This window comes from Euleptes europaea, chromosome 2 (assembly GCF_029931775.1).
Source record: "Euleptes europaea isolate rEulEur1 chromosome 2, rEulEur1.hap1, whole genome shotgun sequence".
NCBI classification, from domain to species: domain Eukaryota; kingdom Metazoa; phylum Chordata; class Lepidosauria; order Squamata; family Sphaerodactylidae; genus Euleptes; species Euleptes europaea.
In genome coordinates, this window is record NC_079313.1 from 62,925,171 (window position 1) to 62,952,981 (window position 27,811).

The window sequence follows — 27,811 nt, forward strand, 5'->3', positions numbered from 1 at the left end:
CTACAGGATTTCCCTTCCTGTCCAAACTGGACAAGAAGCAGGCACTGCTTGAAGCAAATGACACATCCATTGAAAAGGGGCCCATCCTTTCCAGACAGGACTGGAAAAAGGAGGAACAGCCACTACTTCTGTAATAAAACATTAACAAAACAAAAGAACCAACAACAGGGAAGAGATAGAAGAGAACTAATCCCAGGAGTCTCTGCCTACCTACATTTGGCCTGCTGTCCACAAGAAGAAGTTGATTTCACCTAATATATATAGGTGGCAAGTAGAATGCCTTCCTGTCTCCCCTCAGAATAGGAATTCATGCTAACAGATTCTCTCTTCCCACAGAAAAGGTAGGAGGGAATTCTAGATCCTTTGATATACCATAGAGCAGCATCCCTCAGAGTGAGTCTTACAGCAGACAGCCTTTACAGTATCAGAACCATTTGTAGGGTTCTCCTACTAAAGAACACATCTGCAGAGGACAACATGTAAAACTCGTAATACCTCATGAATATGTTTTCAGGTACCCTGATGGATACTGGGTGAGCAGGTCACAACTACCATAGAGCTCTTGCAAATGGCAGCCATCTTGGTCATGCTCTAACAGAGTAGCCTGAATGCCTGGTGGAGTGAGTTTCTCTGTCTCCCTGTACCCCATTTCAGTGGAGTCCTTACAATACCTGTATAAGAGACTCTTGCATCTCCTTAAACAGCTGCAGTAGCAGTGATATCATTCTTTTTTTTTCTTGTTGAGTTTGAAAGTTGAATGAGACTTTACACACCTGTTGCTTAGATCAGCCTTTATCTTGGACAGTTAGTAGGAACAATTACAGAAAAAGGTTTGATTAATTGCTTTTTAAGAGGTGTGATTTTGGCCTTCTTATCTTGGTATATCAGATGATCTCATATGCACTTGCTGATTCACTATTTGCACCTGTGTTGCTTAGTGCTTATTTAGAGTAACCAATCAGATATCTAGAAATAACCACCTTTGTGAGAGATCAAACTTGGAGAAAGAGAAGACCGATATTGTTCTATAAATAAGCACTCCTGTGAAAAGCAAATCAGATTCTCTGGCTATAATTCTCAGAAGCAGAGTTTTAAGGTGAGATCTCTTGGTGAGATATTGGGTACTTTGGGCTTTTTTGATAATCTCTAAAAGCAGAGACAAAGCTGAAAATTGATTTGTTTTAAAAGACTGACAGTTATAATATGATAAAGCAATGCTAGGAATGCTGATAATTTTAGCATTCATTTTCTTGGTTTGTGTGGGGTTAATTCTTTTATATCTTTCTATTTTTTCTGTCTTGCTCGATAAAAAAAAAACATTTTCTTAGTTCAATAAAAGATAAAAGTTCACACAGGTGCCTTGTCTGGCTTGCTAAAAGTTCAAGAGAAAAAAAATGGATTTGTGTCCAAAAAACTTTTGCATTATCAGAAGTTAGAAGCAAAAAAGGTTTCTCTAATGTGATAAATCCTAGTGGACTTTGTGGCTGATCAGTGTTTCACAGGCAAAGTCTTGAAAATTGTTCAGTGCAGTCTCCAACAGGGTGTGGGGGATATTCCCAGGTTACAAAACAGTATGAGCAATCCTTGAGACTTCGTAATGCAAATACATCTGTCCAGAAAAAAAATCCTGAGGGTTTTGCCAGCTCTTTTCCTTGGGATGAACCATATCAGGACAATAACCTCCAGAGACCTATGACACAGTTAATTAAAACTCTGCCATAAACAATGGATCCAGAAATAAAATAATAATACTGATCTACATGAAAAATGCCTGGGTCTGGATTGCAAGAGAGGGCTCCTGTGTGTGCCCCAATAGTGTTTTCAGAGTTGCTTCTTCAAGATAACCTTACGAATGGGTCAAGGGGTCTCCACAGAGAGTTGTCACAACCCAGTTTAGATTCTAGTTGGATAAACCATATATAATGAATGGCATGAGGAAAGCTGCTCCTTCCAAAAAAAAAAAAAAAAAAAAGGAACAGGTGAGGTGAGGTGAAAAGGAGCCCTTCCCCTTAAACTCTAAGATACTGTTGAGGGCTGCTACCTGGGATGGATAAAAGAACACTGTACAGAAAGACCTTCCAAGTGATGTTATATACTCTTACTTGAAAGGGCATCTAGATACTAGGAAAGTATCTAGCACCTTGACTGAATATGTAGATTCCTTTAGCCATTGCTTCTCAGTCTCCGCCCTGATAGTTGCACATTAAAGGATAGAAGAAGTAAGGATGGACCCTGTATGAAGCGATCTCTCCTGGTGACAGCCAATGCTGCTTAACATACATTTTTGCCTAATCCAATAACCAATCTCCTTGACCACTCTGGTGCAATGAGAATTGCTTTTGCTTTCAGTTGTCTGATCCACTGTAGAAACCAGAATTTTAGGCTGGTGGGCAGAAAAGCCTACAGAATACTGTGTGGCCAACTTGATTTAGGCTGCCTATTCCCTCTGCCTTTGTGCACTGAACCCAGGATATGAACATCTGTAACTGTCTATTTTCTGATGTAGTAAGCAAGTCGGTCCAGGAGAGGCATGCAGAAGCATCTGGCCACCATATGGAAGACTTGTCCATTCTGCTTACCAAATGGCCTTCCTGTTCAGCCAGTCTACACTCACATTTGACATCCTTGCTGGGTGCTTCATTTTGATGACATATGGCTCTCTGCTCACCTGACTGACCTCCTGGTAAAAGGTCTGCAAATGGGTTCCTCTGTGCCTATTGGTGCATCCTTTGCTGATATGTTTTCCATGTGGGGAAGCACATCTCCATTAAATTACAGACTGCTTATGCATCTTTGCGACTTCTGGCGACTTCAGGAGTTATGGACTCCCTGATTCACCTGGTCTTGCATGTGTGCCCTCAACCCAGCAGGTTAATTTCTATAGTGGTAACTATCCTGGTAGGTTTTGGTAGCTTCATTACCACCTGCAGTCAGCCTTCTCCCAGCTACTACCTCAGGGCTACTTTCAGACAGACAGAGATGGAGATCCTCCTGATGCTTTGGGCTGCAATCTCTTCTTGGAAGGACAGGTAGAGACACTGAAATAGCCATTTTACCACATTTTGGCAAGACACCATCATCCTCAAGAATTGTGCGAGTGCCATGATATCCACTTGTGACCTTCCTGGTAAATCTGAAGATGATGTCCTCAATTTATTTGGACAAAAACATGGAGTATCCAATGAAATTCCCAGGTGGGCTAGGACTTCCTCTGCTTTTAAAAAGTTTTCCCCCTGATTTAGCACAAACCTGTTTCCTGGCAGTACACCAAGATAGTTGGTACATTTCTAAAATTCTGATCCACTGTAGTGGAGCTGACTGAGAAGTCATCCAGAAAAGAGTAGAGGAAGCCTTCCACTCACAGTCTCAAGAGTGCACTTAAGGCCAAAGAAATATTGGTGAAGGTCATAGAAGATAGCTCTGTATTGATATGGGGTGTGGCTGTACACAAACTATAAGAACCACCTGTTGGATGGCCAAGTGGGAATAGAAAAACAATTGAGCAGACCCAGGGACATCTGTAGATTCTTTAAACAGAATTGATGACTAATATAACACAGATGTCCTCGATGTTCAAAACGTGCCTGCAGGTTTAAATGTTTTTAAAGATTTTGGAAGGCAATCCAGTATCCTAGCGCTGCTGTCTGTCTGACCAAAGTATGTGATGGCTTGTTCCACCAGCCTGTGAAATAAATCAACACCTATAGATGGAGGGGTGTGTGTGTGTGGCGGGGGAGGTCACTGGGTATCCTGGTGATAGTGAATGTGGTCTTACTCTCTTTGGAAAGGTAACCCAGAGGGATATCAACTGTTTTCTCTAGATGACAATTTGAAGGGTAGCCAGTTGGGTCTGTAGATGTTTAAAAGTAGGTCTGAAATGATTGCTGGGAACTGGCCTTTCTCTTTTCTTTCTTGGCAGTGAGAAGAACCTATTCTTGATATCTATCAGAACTGCTTCAAACATCTATCCATAGCATTTGGTGCCCAGAAAAGGAATGCCCACCAACTGTGACTGCAAACCTAGTCTCCTTATCACAGCCAAACATTTCTTCTGATACCAAATGCCATAGCTATGGATTTGAACTGAAAGGTACCCAGGAATGAGTCAGCTATGAGGTCTGCCAAGCAGGAATTCTTTCACAAAGTGTCTTGGACTGGTTAGGATCTAAGGTCTTGAGTTTTTCTGCCCTCGTGTACGTTGCCCCCTCTTTTTTTTGACAGAGCCTCTTGCCCTTTTAAAGACACTATTTTTGACAGAGGCTGATAGCAAATCTGTCCTTTTCAGGGGCACCTCGACACGATTGCTTCAAGCGTTCTTCAGTCATTGTTTGCCCTCCACAGCAATCACTTGGGAAGGTGAACATGCTGCCACTGGCATATCTACTGTTCTTGTCTTGGATTGCTTCATCTTGTCTACAAGCTAAGTATATAGCTTGCTAGGCAGTCAATGGTAGTATTGGACTGAGCTAGGCTAGTTTATTCTTCCTTGATGACCCTGTCAAAACACTCTGGGAACGATACCCCATCACACTTTCTTCCTCTCCTGTATAGAGTTGTTGGATGGAAGGAGAAAAATAAGAGCCAATAGATAAAGGCTCCAAGCCACTAATTTATTTCCATGGCATGGGATAGGGCTCGTCTGGAAAGAACTCCTCCTCTTCAACGGAGTTGTATACTGCAGGATTTGTTTCATGTTCAGTTAGTAGAACAAATTCCCCAAGTATCTAGAATGTCCCCCTCCTTCTACTGGAGGACACCAAATTATTTCTTTAAGCATCTCTTCTCAACCTGATGCTAGAAATGCCAATAGAACACTCTTCAGTCTGAATCCAACAACAAGACCAATTCCCTCTTTTGCTCTATTTCTGTTCTTTTCTTTTTAGTGCTCAGCTAGTAACTCATATGTAGGTTCTAACATGTTTTTTTGTAACTGAGACAATATTTCAATTATCATTTCATTCCTGTTAATGCCCTGGTCTTACTATGTAGATTTTATCTTTTTTCTAGAATCTGTCTATTTTGCACAGTCACCACATTAACTGACCCCTACTCCCACTGAACACTGATATCTTTCAACAAAGCGATTTCTCTTTACCTTCTAAATTTTGAACCATACCAATAAATTTAGCAAAATATTAATTCAGAGGGGTTTCCTCAGATGCAACTGCTGTAAGAATTCCAAATATGCATACAGAATTTAAAGGAGATTAAATATTTAGAGAGTTTTGCTTATTTATACACACACGCATGCATACTATGAAGAAGTTAAACTACCCAAAGCATTTACTTGGGGACAAGTAACAATGGCCCAGTTTAGATGTTATAGCAATTGACTGATAAGCCATGGTTTGGCAGTCAAGTATGTCCCACAGGTTCATGCACTCCCTCCTTCTCTTGTGCACAGATTCTTGTCTTTCCTGATATGATCCAACCATAGATGCTGTGAAATCTAAACTATGGTAAACATAGCCAGGGATATCTCCAACTATGATTTGCTAACCCACTTCAAAAACCAGTTTCTGTTAAGCTTCAACTGTAGATTAACTGAGTTGTGTACGATTTAAGCTATGGTTAGAGCAAACCAAGGATGGAAGGAAATGAAGGGGATCTTTGTGTAAGAGGCAAGGAAGGGCTGTGTGAACTCCCAGCACAATTTTGACCACCGAACCATTGTTCTGCAATAACTAGCAGTGATTTCTGAACTGAATCAATGTGCTACAATGCAAAACATCAAGGATCACGCAGGACAAGTTCAACTGTGAAAACAGCCTAACAGTCCAAACGAAAGCTCACTGTAACTTGTCCCAACCTGTAATCCAGTCCGATGGTCAGCCTACATATTATTAATGACATATGAAAATGGCTTGAAATAGCCACTATGTGCAACTCTTCCATAATGTTGTTCTAATATGCTTAATGGCTTCCCATGTGCATTGCTCCCTTTGTACCAAGATTTTCCATAACATTTTTTCATATCTGTAAGTGGTGTGTCTCTTCATACTCTAGGAGCTTTTCATGTGATGAGTAGCTCTATCTATCATGAGCTGCTGCATACAAAGGTAGCTTCATGATGCTTCCATGTGCCATTGGTAATATGTAGATCTGCTCTGAGTTGCTTATATGTAATCTATCCCCATTCTGTGTTTCTGCTTTTTCGAAATGGCCACTTGACTGCCTCCATGACTTGGCAGGTCCAATCTTGCATAGCTAGATTATGAAAAATGCATACTTCTCCCCCACCCACTTCTAAACCCTTTGTACACATTGGCTTTTACACCATGTAACATCCTGATTCAACGACAGAATTACATATCTTTGTTTGCTACCTTATAAACAAAGACTGTATACTTAAAGAAGACAACATAATCTACAATATGAAATTAGTTTAATTTCACATGGACCAGGTTTTACACAAGGCATCTTTTAAAACCCTATTTTAGTCATGGTTTCTCTCATTCCCAATATCTAGCATATGCAATTTTAGGGAGGGATTGAACTGGTCTGTACATTCAGCTGACAGCAAACATGCCACATGCCTTTTGACTTAAAATGTGTCATCTCATTTTCAGAATGAGAATTTCCTCATTTTACCTTGTATGAATTCATGCAGGATTTAATAGTATTATGTGAAACAGTGTTCTTAATTAGTAGTTGTAATCCTTTCAGGGTTTGAAAAGTATGGAGCAAATCTGTACCATCTTTTAAGATCTTACGTATATACTATGTATCTATAAGTTTTATATAACAACAACAACAACAACAATATATGTATATACTTACTGGATAAATTCCTTTTAATTGTACCCTAAAATTAAATACAAAACAGTTAGGACAAGAGAAGTATATTTATAACAGATACAAAAAACACGGGTTTGTTTAGCAAGACAGAAAGTGGACATTAATGGCACCAAGCTAAGTGTACATTAATTTTGGTTCGTGTTGTTTGACATGCTTCTTTGTGCATTCTCTTTGTTGATCCATACATAGAATTAGATCTTTCTTTTTTACCCTTCCATAACTAAGTCAACACACTCATACATGGTCTCACATTTATAACTGGTTTTTGACTGAAATTTTTAAAAAATCTAATTAGACATTCCAGACAATAAAACAGGGTGATTTAAATGGGGAAAGCCCAGAAAGTCTGAGGAAGAAGACTGGGAACAGTACATGTATTTACTAAGGCATATCTCCATGAAGGTCTCCTAAATACATTTATCACAGTACCAGACAAAAACAGCAAAGGCACTGTGTTCCTGGTCTTCATCATTGTAAGTATCGCACACTACTATTTAGCCATGCCACATTGCTGCAGAATGCATGAATTGCCAAGGTGAGAGTTTTTCCATCTTGCTCATACAATACACCGTTTGCTTTGAATAACCCTCCCGATGAAAGTAGCTCTTCTAGATGCATTTCTGGAGATTGGAGGCAGTAAAACTGAAGTCCGAGGAAGAGAGATAATCAAATAGCACAGAATTATAGATAGCATGCTAGGTGGAAGGCTGCATGGAGCCTGAAGATGGAAAATTGTTTCCTTCCAAAGCTAAGGGACTGTCACTGGAAACCTTGGCAAGAATCTCTCAGCTGTTCTGAAATCCACCCAAATATATTCTACGGGATATGCAAGACATATTAGTGGATATGTTGTATGTACATAGAACTAGTTTGAATAACATGGATTTCTTTTTGCTTGCCTCCAAGTTGTTACACACATTGGCTAGAAATCCTCCATTATGGTCAGGATGGCTAGCAAATTACTTCATTTTGGACAGCAATCCGAACAAGAGCCCTTGACGTGGAGGAAAAACAGAGTTTCAAGAGTGGCATGTAGCCTAAATATATGCTGCCTACAACTGTTCCTAAGTGAAAATAAAATGCTAGTTTAAAACCTTCACAAGCAATATGTTTCCTTTAGTTCCTACAGTATCAGTATTTTTGTCATTATAGCTACACTCCCTTGAGAGAATAATTACATATATTTGCTGTATGGATAGTTCACAAACCAAGCGAAACTAGATCACAATCACTCCTAGTCACTTTTGCTACTGATTCAACGTGAAAAAGTCATGCAACGTCTTACCGGGCTGCGCCTCTGTGATCAGCAAAAAGGAAGAGAGAACAGATACCTAATCAGAGAGTGACAGATCAATAAAATGCCACTTTGGATGACACAAGATCTTCCCTAGCTTCCCAAGTTGGCTTATTCAAAAACTATGTCACCATGCTTTTCTACTTCCCTAATACATTTGTAAGACCTTGAACCTGCTCTGCAGTCTTGGAAAAAAATTAGAATAATAGAATCATAGAGTTGGAAGGGACCACCAGGGTCATCTAGTCCAACCTAGTACAATGCAGGAAATTCACAACTACCTCCCCCCACCCCCCACCCCCAGTGACCCATACTCCATGCCCAGAAGATGGCCAAGGTGCCCTCCCTCTCATGATCTGCCTAAGATTATAGAATCAGCATTGCTGGCAGATGGCCATCTAGCCTCTGCTTAAAATCCTCCAGGGAAGGACAGCTTACCACCTCCTGAGGAAGCCTATTCCACTGAAGGACCGCTCTGTTAGAACATTATTACTATATAGCTGTTCACAGAAATTGTGGAAAAGAAACCGTGAAGCCTCTTGGGGTTGGTGCATAAATAGAGCTTCATCCTTTACAGTTTACACATCTGCACGCTTAGAGCAGCCTAACAACCCTCTCAGCAATTTCCAAGCCCCTCCCCCAACATTTATGCCTGCCTATCCATTCTTTTTTCCAGTCTCAGAAAAGAGAGAGAGAGGTCCCTCTTGCATGCAATGTTTGTGATCTAGCTAATATTTCCAGCAATAGTCAGATTTGTCAACTGCTAAATTCTATAATAAATTCATAATTCCTAAAAACTTAAAACAAACAAAAAACTGGAAAGGATTAAATCTGGCATGCTTTAATGCTGAAGAGGTGATTGATTTTGATTCATTCCAGCCACCTAAATCTATATTCATCACAGCAGTGAGATACATTGAGGAAGAAGCAGTCTTAAGGATTTGAGGGCCCTGTGAAAAAATTTATGATAAGGTCCCAGAATTCTGGGTGGTGGGTGCAGGGGGAAGCCCCCAAACCCCTTGCCACTCCCCACCTAGCAGCTGGCTGTAGGGCTGTGGGACCCCCCACCCCTGTTCACTGCCACTGCCAGCTCTAACTAACAGGTACTGGCCAGCTGACATGAACTGGGTGATGGTGTTGCCAGTGCTGCCTGAATGGCTGGGAGTGGCTGGAATTTGTTGGGCAGTGGGCCCCACCAGTTGCCCTACAGCTGCCTTCTGCCTGACTCAGGTCTCACTGGCAAGGTCCTGGGCAGTGGCGGAGGAGCTCCCACAGGACAGCTCAGGAGTTAGGGGCCTCTCAGAGCAGCCCCACCCCATGGGTCCTAGGTAGGGTTTCCATCCTCTAGGTAGTGGCTGGAGATCTCCCGCTATTACAACTGATCTCCAGGCAACAGAGATCGTTTCCCTGGAGAAAATGGCCACTTTGGCAATTGGACTCTATGGCATTGAAGTCCCTCCCTTCCCCAAACCCCGACCTCTTCAGGCTCTGCCCCAAAAACCTGGTGGCAAAGAGGGTCCTGGCAACCCAAGTCCTGGGGGCAATTGTTCAGGATGCTCCATGCTGAAGACTACCCCTGTACTGAGGGCAGAACTGCATGAACAAGTCACAAATAGTTGCAGAAATCTATGACAACCTGTAAAACTAGCTTAAAACAATACATGTTACAGCAATGGAATAGGATGGTGCAACTGTCATAAAGTCTATCAAATTTTATCTGAATTCAAAGAGCTGGTCCAATTTTTTTGTGTTCACTGCTGAAAATAAGCTCACAGCTTAGGGCAAATGAAGTCTCATGCAGCAGATCTGTGATCAAAATTTAGGTGGGGGGAAGCTTGCATGTCAAAGCAGCAGCACAAGGAGGGATGTTTAAGCTCTTCACAGCTGTTTTCCCAATGAAAAAGCCATTTCTTCCCAGCTTTGCGAGCAGGAATGTATGAGTACAGATGAGAGATTTCTACCAAAGAAACTCAGGGGTAGATGTGTCAGAATTGTAAGGGAAATCCTCATATTAACTCACATATACTTTTGAGCCAATGCTATGGTATACTTCCTTTCCCTAGATTTAACAGCCACCAGCTATCCATCGACCACTTCACACTTTAAAAAGGGGAGATGAAATTTAATTTTTCCTTGACACTATAAAGAGAAAAGTCACCACATCTCTCATACAACTGACCGATCTATTTGACAACAGATAACGCAGTATCCGCTTCTCAGAAAGCGTATTTAGCTGTTTTATCCAGGGAGTGATATATTTATTTTGTGGTATACAAAGATGCATCCTAAGAAACCATCATGATATGTGGCCATGAAGAGAGATTAAAAATGCAGTCTCCCCCCTTTCTCACCTATCTAACTAGATAACAATGTACTTATAAGTACACTGAATACCCAGTGAAGAAACTGAGGTAGTGGTACTTGACGGATTGTCTTCAAGAGAACGGAGGGTGCACTGCTAATTTCTTCAAACAGACAGTATTTCTGCTTGGGGGGGCAGTGACTCTCTTGCCTGTCCTCCCCCTGAAACATAAAATGCCCCTAAAATGCTGGTTCTGGTAACAGGGAATCCACCAGCAACAGCATGTAGGGGGACTTGGATGTCAGCAGCAGGAAGGAGGAATTGGAAAAAAAATTCCCCTCTTCTGTCTGTGGAAATTCTTTAAGCCAAGAACAGCTCAAAAATACACACAAGCAGCCTGAATTTAGATTTTGAGTTATTAATTTGGATATGATTATAAACACACACAAAAAGTTCAAGATGCACACGGATCAGTCTAAACCACATTCAAACACAAATCAAGCCAATGAGCAAACTTTTAAGCAACTGATTATGTATAATTAAAGACGCAGTGCTGCGATTTTTTCCTTCTTTCCCTGAGATCCTACTGTATACATCTTCAGCTTGTGTCTCACACAGCTTTATTAACTTCAGTGAAACTATGCCAATATACACTAGCCAAGTTTTTGTCAATACAAGTTTCCCCATTTTTCTTTCCGGTAAGCAACTGTCTGTCATTTTCATTTAAGAGTGAATTATTGTTGGTTATACATGGGATATGTAAACTTTGGGCAGCTACCTTCATGACTTTATTCTAGCTGCAGTCCTGGATCCTCTGGTTTGATGTTGGTTCTGTTGGGCTTGCAACAGTGTTCCTTGCTTCAGTTGGTTTGACTTGGATTCCACCATGACAGCCAGTGTGGTGTAGCAGTTAGAGAGTGTCAGACTAGGATCTGGGAGCGTCAGGTTCAAATCCCCACTCATGCCATAGAAGCTAGCTCGGTGTCTTTGGGCCAGTCACACACTCTCTGCCTAACATATATCACGGGGTTGTTGTGAGGATAAAATGGAGGAGAGAAGAATGATGTAAGCCACTTTGGGTCCCATTGGGGTGCAAGGTGGGATATAAATAAAGCAAATAAATAAAGTTCCCTGGTTTGACACTGGTTCTGTTGGGCTTGTTGGTTCTTTTTGCATTTGGAGGCTCTTGGCCAGTGGTTGCTCTTGTGTGCTTGGCTATTGGCTTCTTTGCCCTGGAGAAAGCACAGAATCCCCCCATAGGAAACAATGGGGACAAGCAGGATGGCTGGGGTCACCTTGTTCGGGGGCTTGTAGAATTGGACCCCTTGATCCAATCTGCTTGAAACCTTCGCGGGGAGGTCTTTAGTGGACAGATAGTACTAGGTTCCCTGCATTGTTTAATGTTGTTTGCATAAAAACAGCCACTCCAACCTGCTGGGAAAGAGTTCCGCATAGGGAATAATGGACCTGAAAAGCATTGAAATTAAAAAAAGCAAACAAACCCACACCCCAAATCTGAATTCTGAAACAGCACTGGGTACCAGAATAATCAATATCACTATGGAAACCATTCCTGAAATCTGAATACAAGAAATACATGGCCAAGGCTCTTACCTCAAGCCACAGTTGTGGACGGGGCGGGGGGAGCTATGGTTCCTCCCTGGAAATAGGAAGGAGGATGCTGCCAGGGCTGCTTGCTCCCGAGCCACAGCTGTATGGCTAGGTGTTCCGGCCCGCTTTGTCAGCAGCCAGTCACTGGCTGGGGCAGGCTGCTGCGGGGGCAGGGAATGGGGCCGGGTGATGACGTGCGCGTGCTGGCGTCTCCCCGCCCCTCGAAACCTATAAATATGCCTGCTCACCTGGCCATTCGGCCTTGCCGTCTTTGGAAGTGGTCCTGCCGTCCCACCCTTTAATTCGGTTTGTTAATTTCTCACAGCTTGGCGGTTTTGGCACTTGGCCGGATCCAATTTGGGGAAGATGCGTCAGCGTGCCTGCCTTCCCCCTTTTGGGGACCCCCATAAAGGGTCTTGGGGTGGAGTCCTACCACAGATGCCCAGCTCGGGGGCTGTTGTGTGGCTCCACTTCCAGGTGGTGAAGCAACCACTCAGAGATTTACGTCCTTGTGGAACCACTGGGTTCATCACTCCAGCTTGCCTCCCAACATCTGGGTTGGGGTATGTTCATCAGCCAACAAAGTGATTGCCTGATGCTGGAACTGTGCCCTATGCCTCACCAACACTCCCATCTGCTGTAAACAATACAGCTGTAGCTGTTTTTGTTCCCATCTCTGTTGTATCGTGCTTTGATTTCTGTTGTCATTTCCAAGGTGGAACCACTTATGCCCCTAGGACTGATTCCCTCCCCCCCCCCACACACACACACACGCACATATCCATGCCAAACTGTTAAGGCAGGATTTCAACTTTGTACAAAGGCAACATGTGCACAGCTCTGGCTGTTTAATTGAGAAAGAAAACCATGTATACAGTACCTTTATACACACATTTTCCATCAAGCCCGCTAGGGATACATGGCTGGAAGCCTTCCAACTTCTAGCTGGATCAGGACAAGTATATGCATTACTGCAGATTTATACTGTACTATTCACCAAACTAACTGCAAATAACCAGATGGAAATTCCAGTCATATTATCCCCATCTCAGACCTGTTCATTTCAATGTAAGCTGCTACTATAACTTTCACATGCTACAGTTTGTTATGACAAGGGAATGCAGGATGCACAAGCTCATTTTACAACCCCAACGGCCTTAGATCCTATGGGAACCAGGCAATAAAGGCCTCTTGTTAGCAACAGGAAGGAAAGCACCCCCATTTATGGTGAGACCTGGAGGGACCATTTGCCACAGTGCCAGGAAAAAAACAAGATGGGTTACTTGTGATATCCTGGTAAGGGGAGAGGCTCAAAGCCAGGGGAGAACCACAAACTTCATTGGTTAAATGCCAGCTGGCAGGAAACATGGGGACTCAGCCCCCATTTCAGGATAAGACAAACAGAACCCCTCCCAGCTGAGGAGGAAAAGGTTAAAAGATTAGGCTCACTCACTGCAAGCTGCACAAGCTATTGGGGACCCCCATAAGGGGTCTTGGGGTGGAGTCCAACCATAGATGCCCAGCTTGGTGGCTGTCGTGTGGCTCCACTTCCAGGTGGCGAAGGAACCACTCAAGAGATTTATGTCCTAGTGGAACCACTGGGTTCATCACTCCAGCTTGCCTCCAACATCCGGGTTAAAAGATTCAGCTCACACACTGCAAGCTGCACAAGCTAAGGGGCTGGGTACTGACAGGAAAGCTGAGTGAAGTCTGCAATGACCATCCTGTGTTTTTGTAAGCTCCAACTGCCTTGTGCCCATTTCTCAGGGAGAACTGCCAAGGTAAAATCAGCAAGCAGAGGGATAGCCTGGATAGTGGCAAAAACTACCTAGGGTAAATGGTTGGGGGAGGGGGTGTAGGGTTTCCTAAAAGTGGGTTCAAGCCCCCCCTCTCTCTCTCTCTCTCACACACACACACATTGATTCCCCAGCCTCTCAGAGGCTTGTAGCCTAGGAAGCCAAGGAAGTTGGATCAGGATATGGTGCACATGTCCAAATAACCCCAGCTGTGGTCAGCACAGTACAGATGTCATAAGCCATTGTCAGTTTAACACCTTACTTATTAATATACCTCTACTGGTGCATATAACTGTCTCTACACATTTCAGGGCAGCAGCTGAACTATTAGTGTAGCAAAACTGTGGCATTTTGGTTGATGTGCATAACAAGTGAGCTATACTGCAGTCTCCAAGATTGCAAAAGGGAAATTAACATGAGCAAATCACTCAGCATAGAGTCAACCCTAATACAAGGCAGGGTGAAATATATAGGTGGCAGATTCTGAAGTACCATTAAAGAGCAACAATTTGTGAATTCCCACAACCGGCCATTTGGATTTTCTGTCTCAGGCACCAAAATATCATGGGTTATCTCTGATCCAGCCTCCTTGGAAGAATTAATAAATAAAATCAGATATTCTGATAATGTGGCAAAAAAATTAACTGGGTTAATAATGGGAGATAGCTAATAAAAATCCCCCAGAGGACTGAAAGGAAAATTGGGGAACAAGGAGGCAGAAAGTTCATCCTTTTGCCCTGGAGGTGAGCAGAGGCTATATTTATCTAAACAAAACAGAAGTCCAGTGGCACAACACAAGTTGCCAGGAAAATAATCAATTAAAGTGACAAAGGGTAAGGGAGTGAGTGAGAATAGATTTCTTACCGGACTTTTCCTCTATAGAATGCATTCAAAAATAAGGAAATGACAAACAAATTATCAAAGGCACTTTCCATTAAGCAGAAACTGATGAAATATTAAAAGATCCCTCTCCATGAAACGGCATATTAAGGACATTACAGCCCAATGCAAAATAACATTGACTTAGTCATAAATAAATCATGTCAATTTCAATCAAACTTACTTCCAAATCAGTTTATTTAGGATTGCAGCATAAGTAATTTTACAAATAAACTGGCAACACTCTCAACATTGTTACCACACACTCTAGAATAAACAGGGGCATACTGGAATATGTACATCTGTTAGCATATTCTAAGAACATATACACAACCTGATGCTATACCTAATTACTCAGAATTAAGTTCTGTTTGGAATGAATGTAACATGCCCCCACGTAAGCACTGCATCTTACATTGAAGATGCCCAGTTACACATAGGCATATCAGACAAACAAGACCTGGACTGAAGCATCACACAATTAATCTATTATTACAATGTATATATGGCATTAATTTGACAGGTTATATTACTAGACAAACACTGCAACACAAGAAGAGCCTAATGGTCTGCAAAAGCTGTTGCCTTCCCAAGAAGAGCAAACTTATTTTTTATTTTCTTTACTACAGGGATGACAGTAAACCTGTGTGAGTGGACAAAGTGACCACTTTACTCTTGATCACTGGTATGTTTTTAAATTTTTAAATTTAAAATGGTCCTTTCAGTCTGCATGGGGTGATGGTTGCCAGCTTGCTACAGAGGTGACTACATGGGCCACCCTGAATGGGGCAATGGTCATCCTGAATGGAGCAAGGACCACCCCTTGCTAGGGGCTATGGTGCCCCTTGTGTGAGAGGCACCCCCCAGGCCATCAGCCCACTGGAATTTTCCCTATGGCCAAACTGCCCCTGACACCTGCTCCCTCCAACAAGCAGATGCCCCACCATTCTACTGGTACTATCAACATAGCACAATGTAAAAATTCAGAAAAACAACACATAGGGTGCACTCATCAGATTTATCTGATGAACACATGAAGCTACCTTATACTGAACCAGACCCTTGGTCCATCTAAGTCAGTATTGTCTACTCAGAACAGCAGCGGCTCTCCAGGGTCTCAGGCAGGGGTCTTTCACATCACCTACTTGCCTAGTCTCTTCAGCTGGAGATGCCGGGATTGAACCTGGGACTTTCTGCATGTCAAGCAGATGCTCTACCACTGAGCCACAGCCCCTCCCCTCTTTATCTTTGCTAATAATAGTAGCAAGGAAAATAACTAAATAACCAAAGATACAAACACCCATCTCTGCCTAAGTAGACTAGTAAAAACAGTCTCCCACATCATTTAAATTGAGAGCACGGAGGTTGTAAGTTTGACACAGCGCACTTCCTCTAGTAATCTATTAAAGGAGAACTGTTACAGAAGATTTGTAGGACTTCCTCTATTGGATATAACAACAGAAGCATCTTATAAAACGAGGCTCTATATCAAGCATTTATTGTCAATGTGCTGTTACGGTATGGGATGAGCAAAGATTCACAAGACAGCCTGTCTTTGCCAAAGTATGCAATTCATACTCCAAAAAGATTCCTAACTGTTCTACCAATGCTTTTTTATTTTTAGACTTTGCAATATGCAACAAGCCAAATGTTATTTACTCCCAAATGCTTAGCATTTGTTGAGCCTGGCTGCGCCAGCCCCCCTCCCCCATTTTTCTCTTTACTTGAGCAGATGGCCATTGTCAAAAAGAGGCTAGAGGGCACAGCAAAGCACTGCTAAGTCTATTAGCTTAATTGGCGCTGAGGGAGAAAACAAATGTCCTACCAGTGATGGGTGACTTTGACATGAAAATTCCTAGTTTAATTCAGTGAAGTGAATTTTCCCGATTCTCACCCATATTGGCACCCATACTGGCAGTCATTCTCTGAGAAATTATTTTTTAGTTATCTCCAGAGAAGACAAGTGCACCCCAAGTGCAACAAAATTATTATTCTTTATTACTAACTTCATTTATAGCCTGCCTTTCTCACTGAGGCTCAAGGCAGATTACAAAACATGATAAAAACAATTCAAACAAACAGCAGAGAACTCTAATAAACAAAACAATGCAACAGAGGTAGGATTAAAAAATGGAACACAATACAAGCAAACAATAAAAAACTAACTAAGGCAACAAAACAGTCAATGTAGGCCAAGACCTGTCTAAGGCGACAAAACAAAGTTTGGCATACCATGCTGAAGAAAGGGTTACAAAGGCAGAAGACATTGAACGGCAGTGAAAAGGGTGGTGGTGGTACAATGAACATTGCAGGATACTATAATACTGTCTCTTACAGATGCAACCTCCTCAGCTGATCCATTACACTTAGGGTTGCCAGCTTCAGGTTGGGAAATACCTGGAGATTTTGGGGGTGGAGTCTGAGGAGAGCAGTGTTTAGAGAGGGGAGGGACTTCAATGCCATCGAGTCCAATTGCCAAAGCAGCCATTTTCTCCTGGTGAACTGATCTCTATCAGCAGGAGATCAGTTGTAATAGTGGGTGATCTCCAGCCACCACCTGGAGGTTGGCAACCGTAACTATACTATAGTTCTGGTCCCTTTATAGGAATGTCCTTATGTACATTTCTGTTTTGCACATTCTGCAAAATAACAGAGGCATGGCGGCCCTGATAGCCTCAGGCAGGCCATTTATTTATTTATTTATTTATTTATTGTCGTGCCCTCTCAGGTGAGGCCACTCCCCCAAGAGGGGTCTCCCGTGTCTGGGTTCGAGTGGGGGCTACCGTAGGCTTAGCAGCGAGGATTTCCTCGGCCTCAGACCACTCAGAGGAGGATGAGGAACTTTCCTCCTCTGAGCTTGCCAGCTTGGTATCCCTTACACAGAGCTCAGAGCAATAGGTAACCAGCCAGCTTCCTCATTGGCCTCCACCCCCTTCTGCTTTATACTTCCTCCCTCTGGGCTCTGCCCCCATTCGCCTCAACCCGAGGCTACAAATGCTCCCCTGTACCTCTTCCTCTCCTTGCTTGGAGAGTTTCCCCAGAGGGCGGGGGCTTGTCTTTGCTCTGCCCTGGCTCTTCCGCTTGCCCTGAGCTTGTCCTGCCCTGGGCTGGTCTTCCCTTCTTCAGGCGTCGCCTCCCCGGGCCCACTCATTCTCCCGTCTCCCCAACTGTTTCCCCGCGGCAGCTGGGGTTGGAGCCTCGCTGGACCGGCTGCCGCCCTGGGGTCTCCCTCCCCCGCCGCGTCTCCCCCCGCCTGCCAGCTGATGGGCGGGTTTCTGGTGCTTCCCCGGGCCCCCGGCTTGCTGGCCGGCCTGGGGACCGCGGGGTGTTGCGGCTGTTGCCGCGCACCGTTCGCCAGGCGTGGTTTTCTCGGGCCATTTTCCCCGCTCGCCAGCTGACAAGTGGGCCTGTCGGCGGCGGCTGGGGCTTCCAGCCCGGAGCCTGGGCAGGAGGGCGACCCGGGACATTTATTTATTATTTCCATTTGTTACCCCGCTCTTCCCGGCCAAAGCCAGGCTCAGAGCGGCTATTTCATAATGTGGGTGCCAATATAGAGAATGCCCATGATCAGGTACTTGCTGATTTTACCTGTTTGCAGGGTGTCACTTTCAGAAGACTTTGCTGAGATGAGCGTATTTGTTGTGGTGGAACATAGCAGGAGAGGCAATCCTGCAGGTACATGGGTTCATTGTTATTAAGGGCTTTACAGGTGATAGCTAAAACCCTGAATTGAACCCAGTAATTGATTGGTAAAAAAGTGCTAAGTCAAAAATAGTGGCCAAAAATGCCATGCCACTGAATAGTTTACAGATTAAAATATTGACTTCTGTTATACTTGCAACCTCCCTATCCTCAGAGCAAGGGTCACTGCCTAAATAGGGCTGGTTCTTCTTTTCTTGTTGTATTCCATCTCCATTTATTCTATAATAGTTCGGCTATGGCAATGGTATCAGAAGCAGAGCATAATAATTAAAAATACTTCCTAAAGTGAATACTTACAGCATGGTCCTTTCGTTTCCATATGCATTCACAAATAAGTATAGGATTGCAGCTCCTGGTAAAGAGCAAATATCATCTAATAACACCTTTTCTCTCCCAAATTCTGTAATCATGGCTGCAAAGTTATACACCCTTACTTCAGAGCAAATTTTCAGTGGACTGAACTTCTCCCCAAAAAGGCAAAACAGGACAAAATCAGGAGCAAATATCAGAAAGTAGGGGTACTTAGAGAACATGATTTGAACTTGCAATATTCTCAATTTTGTGGGAAACCCCTGGATCAGCCTGGAATAAAATACCATAACAGAGAAGCAAACAGAGCTATATCTTATATACCCCTTTTCAGTTGTGAATGAAAAAACTCTATTGCTAATATTGCATGGTTATTAGGCCTGAAATGGAACTGTATAAGACACCCTCCAGTACTGCACACAGATGAAACAGGGGCACTATTCTAGAAGGCCTCCCTCCACTCCCACCTCTGTCTTCCAGCACAGTCTCCCTTACAAACAAAGCAGAAAGGGTCCCAGCCCTATCTGCTGCCTACTCTCTCTGCAGCCCCTCGAAATTCATTACAAGCTAGCAAAGAAGGGGAAGGCAGTTTTAGCTTTAGTGCTGCAGACAAAATGGCAACCTCTCCCCACATGGGAATACTGGCAGCAGATGGCAGAAACAACGAAGATCAGTGAAAGGCCAGGACTTTAATTACTGGAAGATCAAGTTTTTACTGCTAGAAAGTTGTCTTTGGCCACCTTGGGTTGCTTGATTCAAGCTGTCTAGGTGCTTGAACATTGGCTATAGCTAGATCCCACCCTTCTCCCCAAGGCTATCACAGGACACACAAGCACATTAGAAGCAGGTTTTCCTTTTGCATTTCTTGTGTCCGCTGATCAGTTTTTATTTTAAAGTCACATTGCCTAGAATGTAGAGTTCTTTTTTTAAAAATCTCTTCTGCTCTGAGTGCCATATTCACAGTATTTAGAAATGATGGAATCTAGGATAAAAGGTGATCTTCGCATTCTGAATATACCCAGACTAAGATAGTTAGCTGCAGTGACAGCTACAGAGAGGCAGCTGGAATGCTTGAAAAGGGAGACTAACATGGTTCAGGAGGGCCCTTAATAGGGAATGAGGCACAAGGAGGTGGAGCTTCCAGGCCTAGTTAGTCAAACAGCAGTACACACATAAGCTCTGAGCTGGTGTAGTGGCAAACACATGAAGGTGGAGCCACCTGTCACATTGCCTGTACACACTTATGCCAGGGGAACATTCTCTTTAAAAGTATGAAAAAGAGAAGAGTTGGTTTTTATATAGGGTTGCCAACCTCCAGGTAGTAGCTGGAGATCTCCTGCTATTACAACTGATCAGCAGACAGAGATCAGTTCCCCTGGAGAAATGGCTGCTTTGGAAAATGGACTCTATGGTGTTGAAGTCCCTCCCCTCCCCAAACCCCACCCTCTGCAGGCTCCGCCCCAAAAACCTCCCACCAGTGGTGAAGAGGGACCTGGCCTTCCCTTCCTCTCCCCACAACAGGGACCTTGTGAGGCAGATTGGGCTGAGAGAGTTCTGAGAGAACTGTGACTAGCTCAAGGTCACCCAGCAAGCTCCATGTGGAGGAGTGGGGAATCAAACCCAGTTCTCCAGATTAGACGCCACCGCTCTTAACTGCTACACTACAAACGAGGCATTGATAATTGTACTGGTAGAGATAAATGTAAAGTGAATTTAACAAATAAGTAAGGAAACAAATTCAACCCCCAACCAACCCCAAGTAGTCAGTCTAAACCAGCAAAATGTTAACATGCTGCTATACAAAGGTACACTTCTAGTTCCACCCGAATATCTAATTTTATCTTAATATTTCACCTAGCAGGATAATTATATGCTTTCATAACACAGAAGGCACAGCTATCTTTTAAAACTACACATCTGCATCATTTCTCCTGAACTGTATCGCAGTGGTATGAATCAGACTCCCAAACAGTAGCACAGAAAGATTCGAAGGATTAAAACTTCCTTGAAGAAAGAAAAATATTGTCTTGCTTGATACTTTGGAAAAAAATGCAGCAGATTGACCTATTGGATGTGTTGCTGAATGATCGATCTCTAGTTAAACCTGGCTTACTTGACACTATTTTAGCAGGTGATATAAAGAGATCTGCTAAAATGTTACAGATGATCTTTTGGAGGGGTGTACAGTAATTAGACCTATGGCGTTGCCTTATTTTCAATACAGTACAGAACACTGAAAATAGAAAATAAATTCTTAAAATAATGCTTTCACACAATACATCAAATCTAACTCACTATTGTCAAATTGGTGGTCTATCTAGTAAATAAGACATCACTTCTACTGATCAAATAACACAAAGCTTTCAAAGGCCCTTACTCACTGCCTGCATTTTAAATTTTATCATGTATATATAAAAGCATGTAAGTCACTGACAGCACCTGAAACATACACAAAGCATAGCTCCATTGAAGAATTTAAAGTAATGGAAATGTGATCGGTACAGGTCCAAACTGTCTTCCTGAATAGCCCTGTTCGAGTGACTCTGTTCAGTCCCCCTCTTTCCATGAAAAGCATCACAAGCTCTGCAACCCAGCTTCCTTAATACGTACAGAACCAGTAGATCAGGAAGCTGCATTCTCTGCAGTGCAACAAAGCCATCATTCTGATTTACTGTTCCCACAGTCCAGGAAATGAGTGTCACAAATCACCTCTTGAATCTGGCTTCCACACACAACAATATAATACGCTGTTGTCTTGTCTCCAAACCCAGCTGCAACAGCCTGGTGACTTCATAATGGCTGCAAAGCTCGCCCACGACAACCAACCAGTCACACACGCTCTCTCACACACACAGCTTAATGCAGCAAAACCATGAATGTGATCCCAGCAATAGCACGAACACAGAGTGTGTGACTGTGAGCTCAATACCGTTTCCGTTTTGGCTTTGCATCACAAAGAAGAAGAAAAGATTCAAGCCAGCAACTGTCACCTACTTCCTAGTTGTGTTGCTTATTTCCACTTTGGCAAAACCTGATTAATTGATGAAAGTGCAATTATTAATGGGAAACTTTTACTTACTGGCAAATTAAAATAGCTAATGACCATGTTATTTTCTTGAACTGGAAATTCAACAGCGCTGAGGCAATTATGACTCCTGAGAATACTAACACCAACAGTCATGAATTATAGATATGTTAGTATTATTAGCAGTTTGGGGATTGTTGCAGTTATACTATGACAAGACAATGTTCTGTCACAGATCCCGTTCCCCAGTTCCTGTAAGAGTATTTTTGTAATGATGTTTGTTTATTTATTTAAAACATTTTTATGCCGCCTTTCCACCCAGTCGGGGTCCACAAGGCAGAACATTTTGTTGATCATTTATGATCCTATTCTCAGATAACGGTAATTCCCATGATTCCTTAAAGGGGGGAAACAGCCTGTTTAGTACATATGTACTGCATAGCATTAAGTAGCAAAAAACAGTCTGTCAAAAGACCCTATTGGTAAGGTCTTCGGGGATGGTGCAGCACAAACAAAACAAAACTCAAAAATTGTGAATGAGTCCACACGCCTCAGTAAGGAGCCTGCCCCCAGTCCCTTTCACTACCCAGCCAGCCAGAGACCAAGGGACAAACCTCTGACCTTCCTGGGACTAAGATAAAGAAAGTCACCCTTGCAAGGTAGGACATGGCAAGTTTCAAAAACTATGAGACTAGTAACTGTAGCCAACCAAGGCCAAAGTATGGGATTCAGATGAAGCCTCCTGAAATTTAAAACACCACAAAATATAACTAAATTTTTCAGAAGGTCCCTGAATCATAGAGATGTACACTTAGGTACCTCAAACATCATTTTTCTCCAGTGTCCATGTTCAGGGGACACAGGGAAACTTCACCAAACCCTGGGCATGCTTTTCTGAAGAAGTCTTAATTATGGTGTAACTGTCTCCTGTGGCCTCAGACTGGGCCCATGATGGTTCAGTTCCTCAGAGAATCCTCCTTGGCCTTCACGGCCACCCGGTGCAGGGTGTCAGTGCCAGTGCCACCACCAATTGAATCTGGACAAGACAGAAGTGATAATGGCAGCAACATTGACCACCAAGACCAACTCCTAGAGAACAGCAAGAAGAAAAACAACAATATTTGCAGAACTACTTAAGACTGATAGATTCAAGATTTAAAGTTACTGAAGGTGTTGAGGGGGGAACCTACAGTCTTCCATTACTACAAGAAGTCCAGCTTCAACTACAAACTTTACAAAGTTCTTAAAACCCTGCGGGGCTGATACCACTACCAAGCACATTAACTGAAGAAAAGGACAAGTCAGATCAAGCCTCAGCATCCAAATGAAGATTCAACTACAAAAGAAATAAAGCTAAGGGAATATAACTCAAAATGGGAAAATTAAAGATAATTCCAGCTAAAAGAAGAAAGACATTTCACTCACTCTTGAAGTTAGAAGCTGACATAATATGTGTACAAGAAACGCATATTGAAAAGAAACATGAAAAACTTCTTCAGAAGACAAAAGTGATAATGGTTGGGCATTCGTGTGACCCAAAGATCTACCTAGACAATAGGGTCACAGAAACCCCGAAAGATCAAATCTACAGGCTGGGAATGATCCCAGATGATGCTTTTCTGCTTGATTCACAGCTGGCAGGATTTGCCATCCATCATCCCAGATGATAAAATAGCTGCAACCCATTCGCTCTGACTCAGACCCCCATCATCATCATCCATGCTTCAGTGACTTCCTATTTGGATCGCTGTACAGTGCATAATATGGGGCTTCCCTCATTCAAAACAATGGGGCCACAAGGAGCATATTACACAGAGGATCAATCAGGGTTTCTTGACATGTACCTGTACTATATATATACATTAGTTTCATTGACACTTGGTATTTTAGTTGTACATAAAAATATATCCTCGGTTTACCCTTAAAAAATATGATACACAAATTGGTTCAAAAACAAAACAGCCTAGCTAAGAATGGCCAAGCCATACCAAGCTTAAAGGGACCTGTGTCTAGTACTTTGCATCGAGAAGGCTCCAGCCTCCTGTTCCACGGCAGCATTATTTCACAAAAGTACTAGAATCTCTGTGCAACCTGGAGCAAATTACCAAGCATGACCCTGGGCCAACCTTTAGTAACACAATTCATTCTTTCTAGCTTCTTACAATGAGTTGTCCTGATGATTTCAGAAAGAGGAGACTCCTGGACAGCTAAGAATTCACCCACAAGTGAAGAAATTTTACTTCAAGCTCCAAACGCCATTAATACAGCTAACAAGCTGGGTAATTTAAAATCTTGTTTTTACTTTATAAATAATATCTGATGCCTTCCTGCTATACTACAATGGCTTTTAAAGCTTCCCTGAGCTTTCCAAGGTGTCTTGACATAAAGCATGGACAGTAGTATTTCAGAATAAAAATCAAAACCTCTGCTGGACTTATAAAAGTCATTCCATGGATCTCTAAAATGAGATGATTATCATCAAGATGTATCAAGAATAACACCATCCTGTTTTGAACAGGGAAAGTTACAGAAACGGGCAATTTAGTTTCTCATGTATGTTGTCAGTGCTTTTCTGTAAGTATGCATCAAACATGCTGATTGTTGATTTAAGAAATGCAACATTTACGGATATGTACTCAATATGCACAGATAGATGCTACATCAGCTGAGCCATGTACTTTTAACAGCCTGTCAAAAATCTCAAACACATTCAGAAGACTAAAACATTTTTTCAACACATCTAAACCCAACATTGTTACTGACAAGCCTTGACATTGAGAGCTTATTGGAGCGGTCAAATCTTAGGTTTAGTATAATAGAAGTACTAATATAACAAACCAACTATAAAAAGGCAAACAAGATGTTTTTTTTTTGTTTTTTTTTGGAATTCTAACAAACTGGCATATTAAACAAGGTTTTGCTTACCACTGGAGATGGAGAAAGTGCGATGTTGCCTATAGAAGCTTTCAGTTCATCCACAGTTGCTGCACTCTTAAGAATGTCTTTAGACTGTAAGGGCTTAATCTTAATGTTGAATTTCTTGTGTGCTTCCTCCTCTTCTTCAGATTCACTGGAGGAATAAAAGTGCTTTCCTTTGGTAGGTAGATCACAGTTAAGAGAAATGCTAAAGAACAATGGGATTTAACCAGTGAAAATGGTTGGCACATGGCAAGGGTGATCATTTCAATAAATAATTCTTTAAAGGATTAGGTCAATGTAGGAAGAGTAGATTTATCCCTGGGTGCCTAGAGTTGCCAGGCCGAATCCGGCAACTGGCAGGAGGGTTGGTGGCAAGGACGGGGGGGGGGGGGGAGCATTGCAAGTGTGCTGACATCACTTCCAGGGAAAACCTAGAAAAAACAGCAGTAACTACCATAGAGTTTCCTGAAATTACTAGTGCTACCACCATTGTTTCCAAGTTTTCCACAAAAGTGAAATCATCATCTCACAATATCAGTGAGTTTTTTTTATTCCACCCCTCACTGATGCTTGGCAACAGAAGCTCAGGGTGGGGCACTCCCCATCATGACTGGGGGCTTGACAATCCTAAATAGGCCTGATTGCTACACCTGCTTTTTCTAGTGGAGCAACTGTTGTTCCACATGTTTGCCTTATTATCACTCCTTCCTGTTAATTTTTATGATCAGATCTAGGCAACATTAAGTGCTTTTGTAACCCACACAAGCCCCCTGGGTCAGGAGTCATGTTTTTGGGTCACCTTCCTACATGACTTCTCAGATCATATTCTGATCGAGGGAGGGACTCCATGTTGTATATTAAACCTAAGTTTCCTCCCCTACCCAAGCTCTGTCCTCAACAGGCACTCTCCCCCCCCCCCAGAAAAAATCTCTCCAGACATTTCCCAAGCTGGAGTTGGCAACCCTATCCTCAACCATTTGAGAGCCTGTTAACTTAGACACAGAACTGACAATAAAGGATATTGCCTGCTTCTTCTGGTCTGATGCTGTAGCCTTCTTCATCAAGCTCGGGTGAATTCTAGTATAGCAAACACAGTAAAAGCAATTAAATTACTTACAAAGCTTAAAACAGACACCTCCTTTTCTTCGTCCAATATTTCCCATGTACAAATCAATAAAGAGTAAATTTTCCCAGTGCACTATTACGGCTTGGATTCTGATCACCATGGCTTAGTCTATCCTACATGACAAAAGGAATGATGGTGTCTCAGCAGCTTTGGATATCTTCTTAATGGTCCTTAATTGATGGGAAATGGCCCAGGCCAAGCACTCTCTGGGCTGGGATAGAGGACCACTAGGTGAAGGGAAGAGATAGCAGGTGTGTGGGAACAGAAAGCACAGTGTTCATACACTGACAGGAGACAGAAAGCCCATTCCTGAAGGGGGGAGTAGATCCGTGGCAGCCAGGAGTGGCGCAGCCATGCCACCTCCTCAGGGGCTTCCTGGCTGCCACAAGGAGAGTAAAACAATTTAAAATGGTCAAAAAAGAAAATGCCCCCATGGAAAGCAATGGGGCTATGCCACCAATCAAGGTGGCATAGCAACGCCGCTGCTCGAGGGGGTGTTCCTGGGGTGAAAGGGAAGTTGACTAACATCAGCTCTGCCTCTTGGAACACCCTGGTAATGCTCCCCCACACCGCTGTGGGCTCCCACTTCCGGGATTTTGCTGCCAGTGTAGCAGCGCAGGCAGGGGAGTCCCACGCAGTGGTGTGGCTTACCGGCACCGGCGTGAATGCCCCCCGTGCCAGTGTAAGTGCCCCTTATCCTGGGATAAGTGGGCACATACATCGGTGCGGGATCACACTGGCTCCTATGATGATTTGCCCCCCCTTCAGAACTGCAGCCAGAGAGAAAAAAATACAGAAACTTTACTGTGAATAGGCCAGAGCATCCACAGTTCAGAGCCTCTCTTGCCAGGGGTCTCATGTTCTTAGGAGTGCATCTTTGCCTCCAACAGTCCTCTCTCTGTATATATGTAAATAAAGCAAATACTACAAAGACACCGTCACTCTCCAGTGCTCTCTTCTCCAAAAGGAACCAACCTGAGCAGGTTCTAGCTTCTCAAACCTCTCAATATTTGGAGAAGTGGGGAACGTGTGACAATATAAATATTTCCACAATTGTTTTGGCATAAATTGCATGACAGTGTAAAGGTGTACTGCAAAAAAAAAAATTTTTTTTTGGATCCTGATGTATAGAAGCTGAAAAATATTGGTATTCCTGGTTTCCAGGGTTTCAAATACAAATAAGGTTTTTTTCAGGTTTCCGATATTTTTCTGCTCCATTATTCTCTATAGGGAAACTTTCCAGGAGATGGGGAGGGGTATTTTTAAAGGTACTGACACCAAAATTGCTGGGGAGCTGCTGGTACCTGTCCTTTAAATAGCCCCTAAATTGCAAGTCAATTGAACCAAGGGGTCCAATTCTATGGGCCCCTGAACAAAGTGTCCCCTGCCATCCTCCACTGTTTCCTGTGGAGAAAAAAACCCACAAAAAATTAAAACCCAAGAATCTTCCCCCAGGAAGGCTATTTCAAGCTGTTGCTAAACCCAACCAATGTAAAACCTAAGAATTTAAACCCACGTAAAACCCAAGAACATGAAATTATGTAAAACCTGAGAATCTGAAACTGTGTAAAATGCCCAAAAAATCCCAGATATATTTGGGGGACCCAATACTGATAAGGTATGTTTTGGATATATATTCTGCTCGGTTATATCCAAGTGCACATAACTATAATAGTCAGCCAGGGAATTTGTTTTCATTGCCAATAATCTGCCATGCTGTTAGCTGTTTTGGCTCTCTCAACAGGACGGAGGAAACAGGGATATATTTCTTATAGATAAAGGTCCCTCGGTAAAAGAAATCTGATCAGAAAACCTGTACCAACAGTCTTTACAATATCAGTAATAACCAACCTGTACCAAAAAAGCCTATGGACACTTTTGCACAAATTTCCTTTGCTTAAGAAGAATAAACTTTGAGTTTATTTCTTTTTCTAAACCCTCCTGATTACTTCCCTGTAAAAGATGACAATGATAAATTTATCACACAGATTCCCTTACTATATAATACAACAGATTGGTCCCCATAGATTGAAATGTAACATATTTAGGG

General features: G+C 42.7%; 1 protein-coding gene across 1 annotated transcript in view; it reads right to left on the reverse strand.

The window, feature by feature from the left end:
• SGIP1 (SH3GL interacting endocytic adaptor 1) overlaps window positions 1-27,811 on the reverse strand; it is a 134,689-nt gene that overhangs the window by 60,839 nt on the left and 46,039 nt on the right. Inside the window, exons 5-7 of the mRNA XM_056867431.1 lie at window positions 25,658-25,712; window positions 24,642-24,817; window positions 6,781-6,805 (exon numbers count right to left, since the gene is read on the reverse strand). Of these exons, the coding sequence (XP_056723409.1) occupies window positions 6,781-6,805; window positions 24,642-24,817; window positions 25,658-25,712 (256 nt within the window). The remainder of the gene's footprint in view (window positions 1-6,780; window positions 6,806-24,641; window positions 24,818-25,657; window positions 25,713-27,811) is intronic.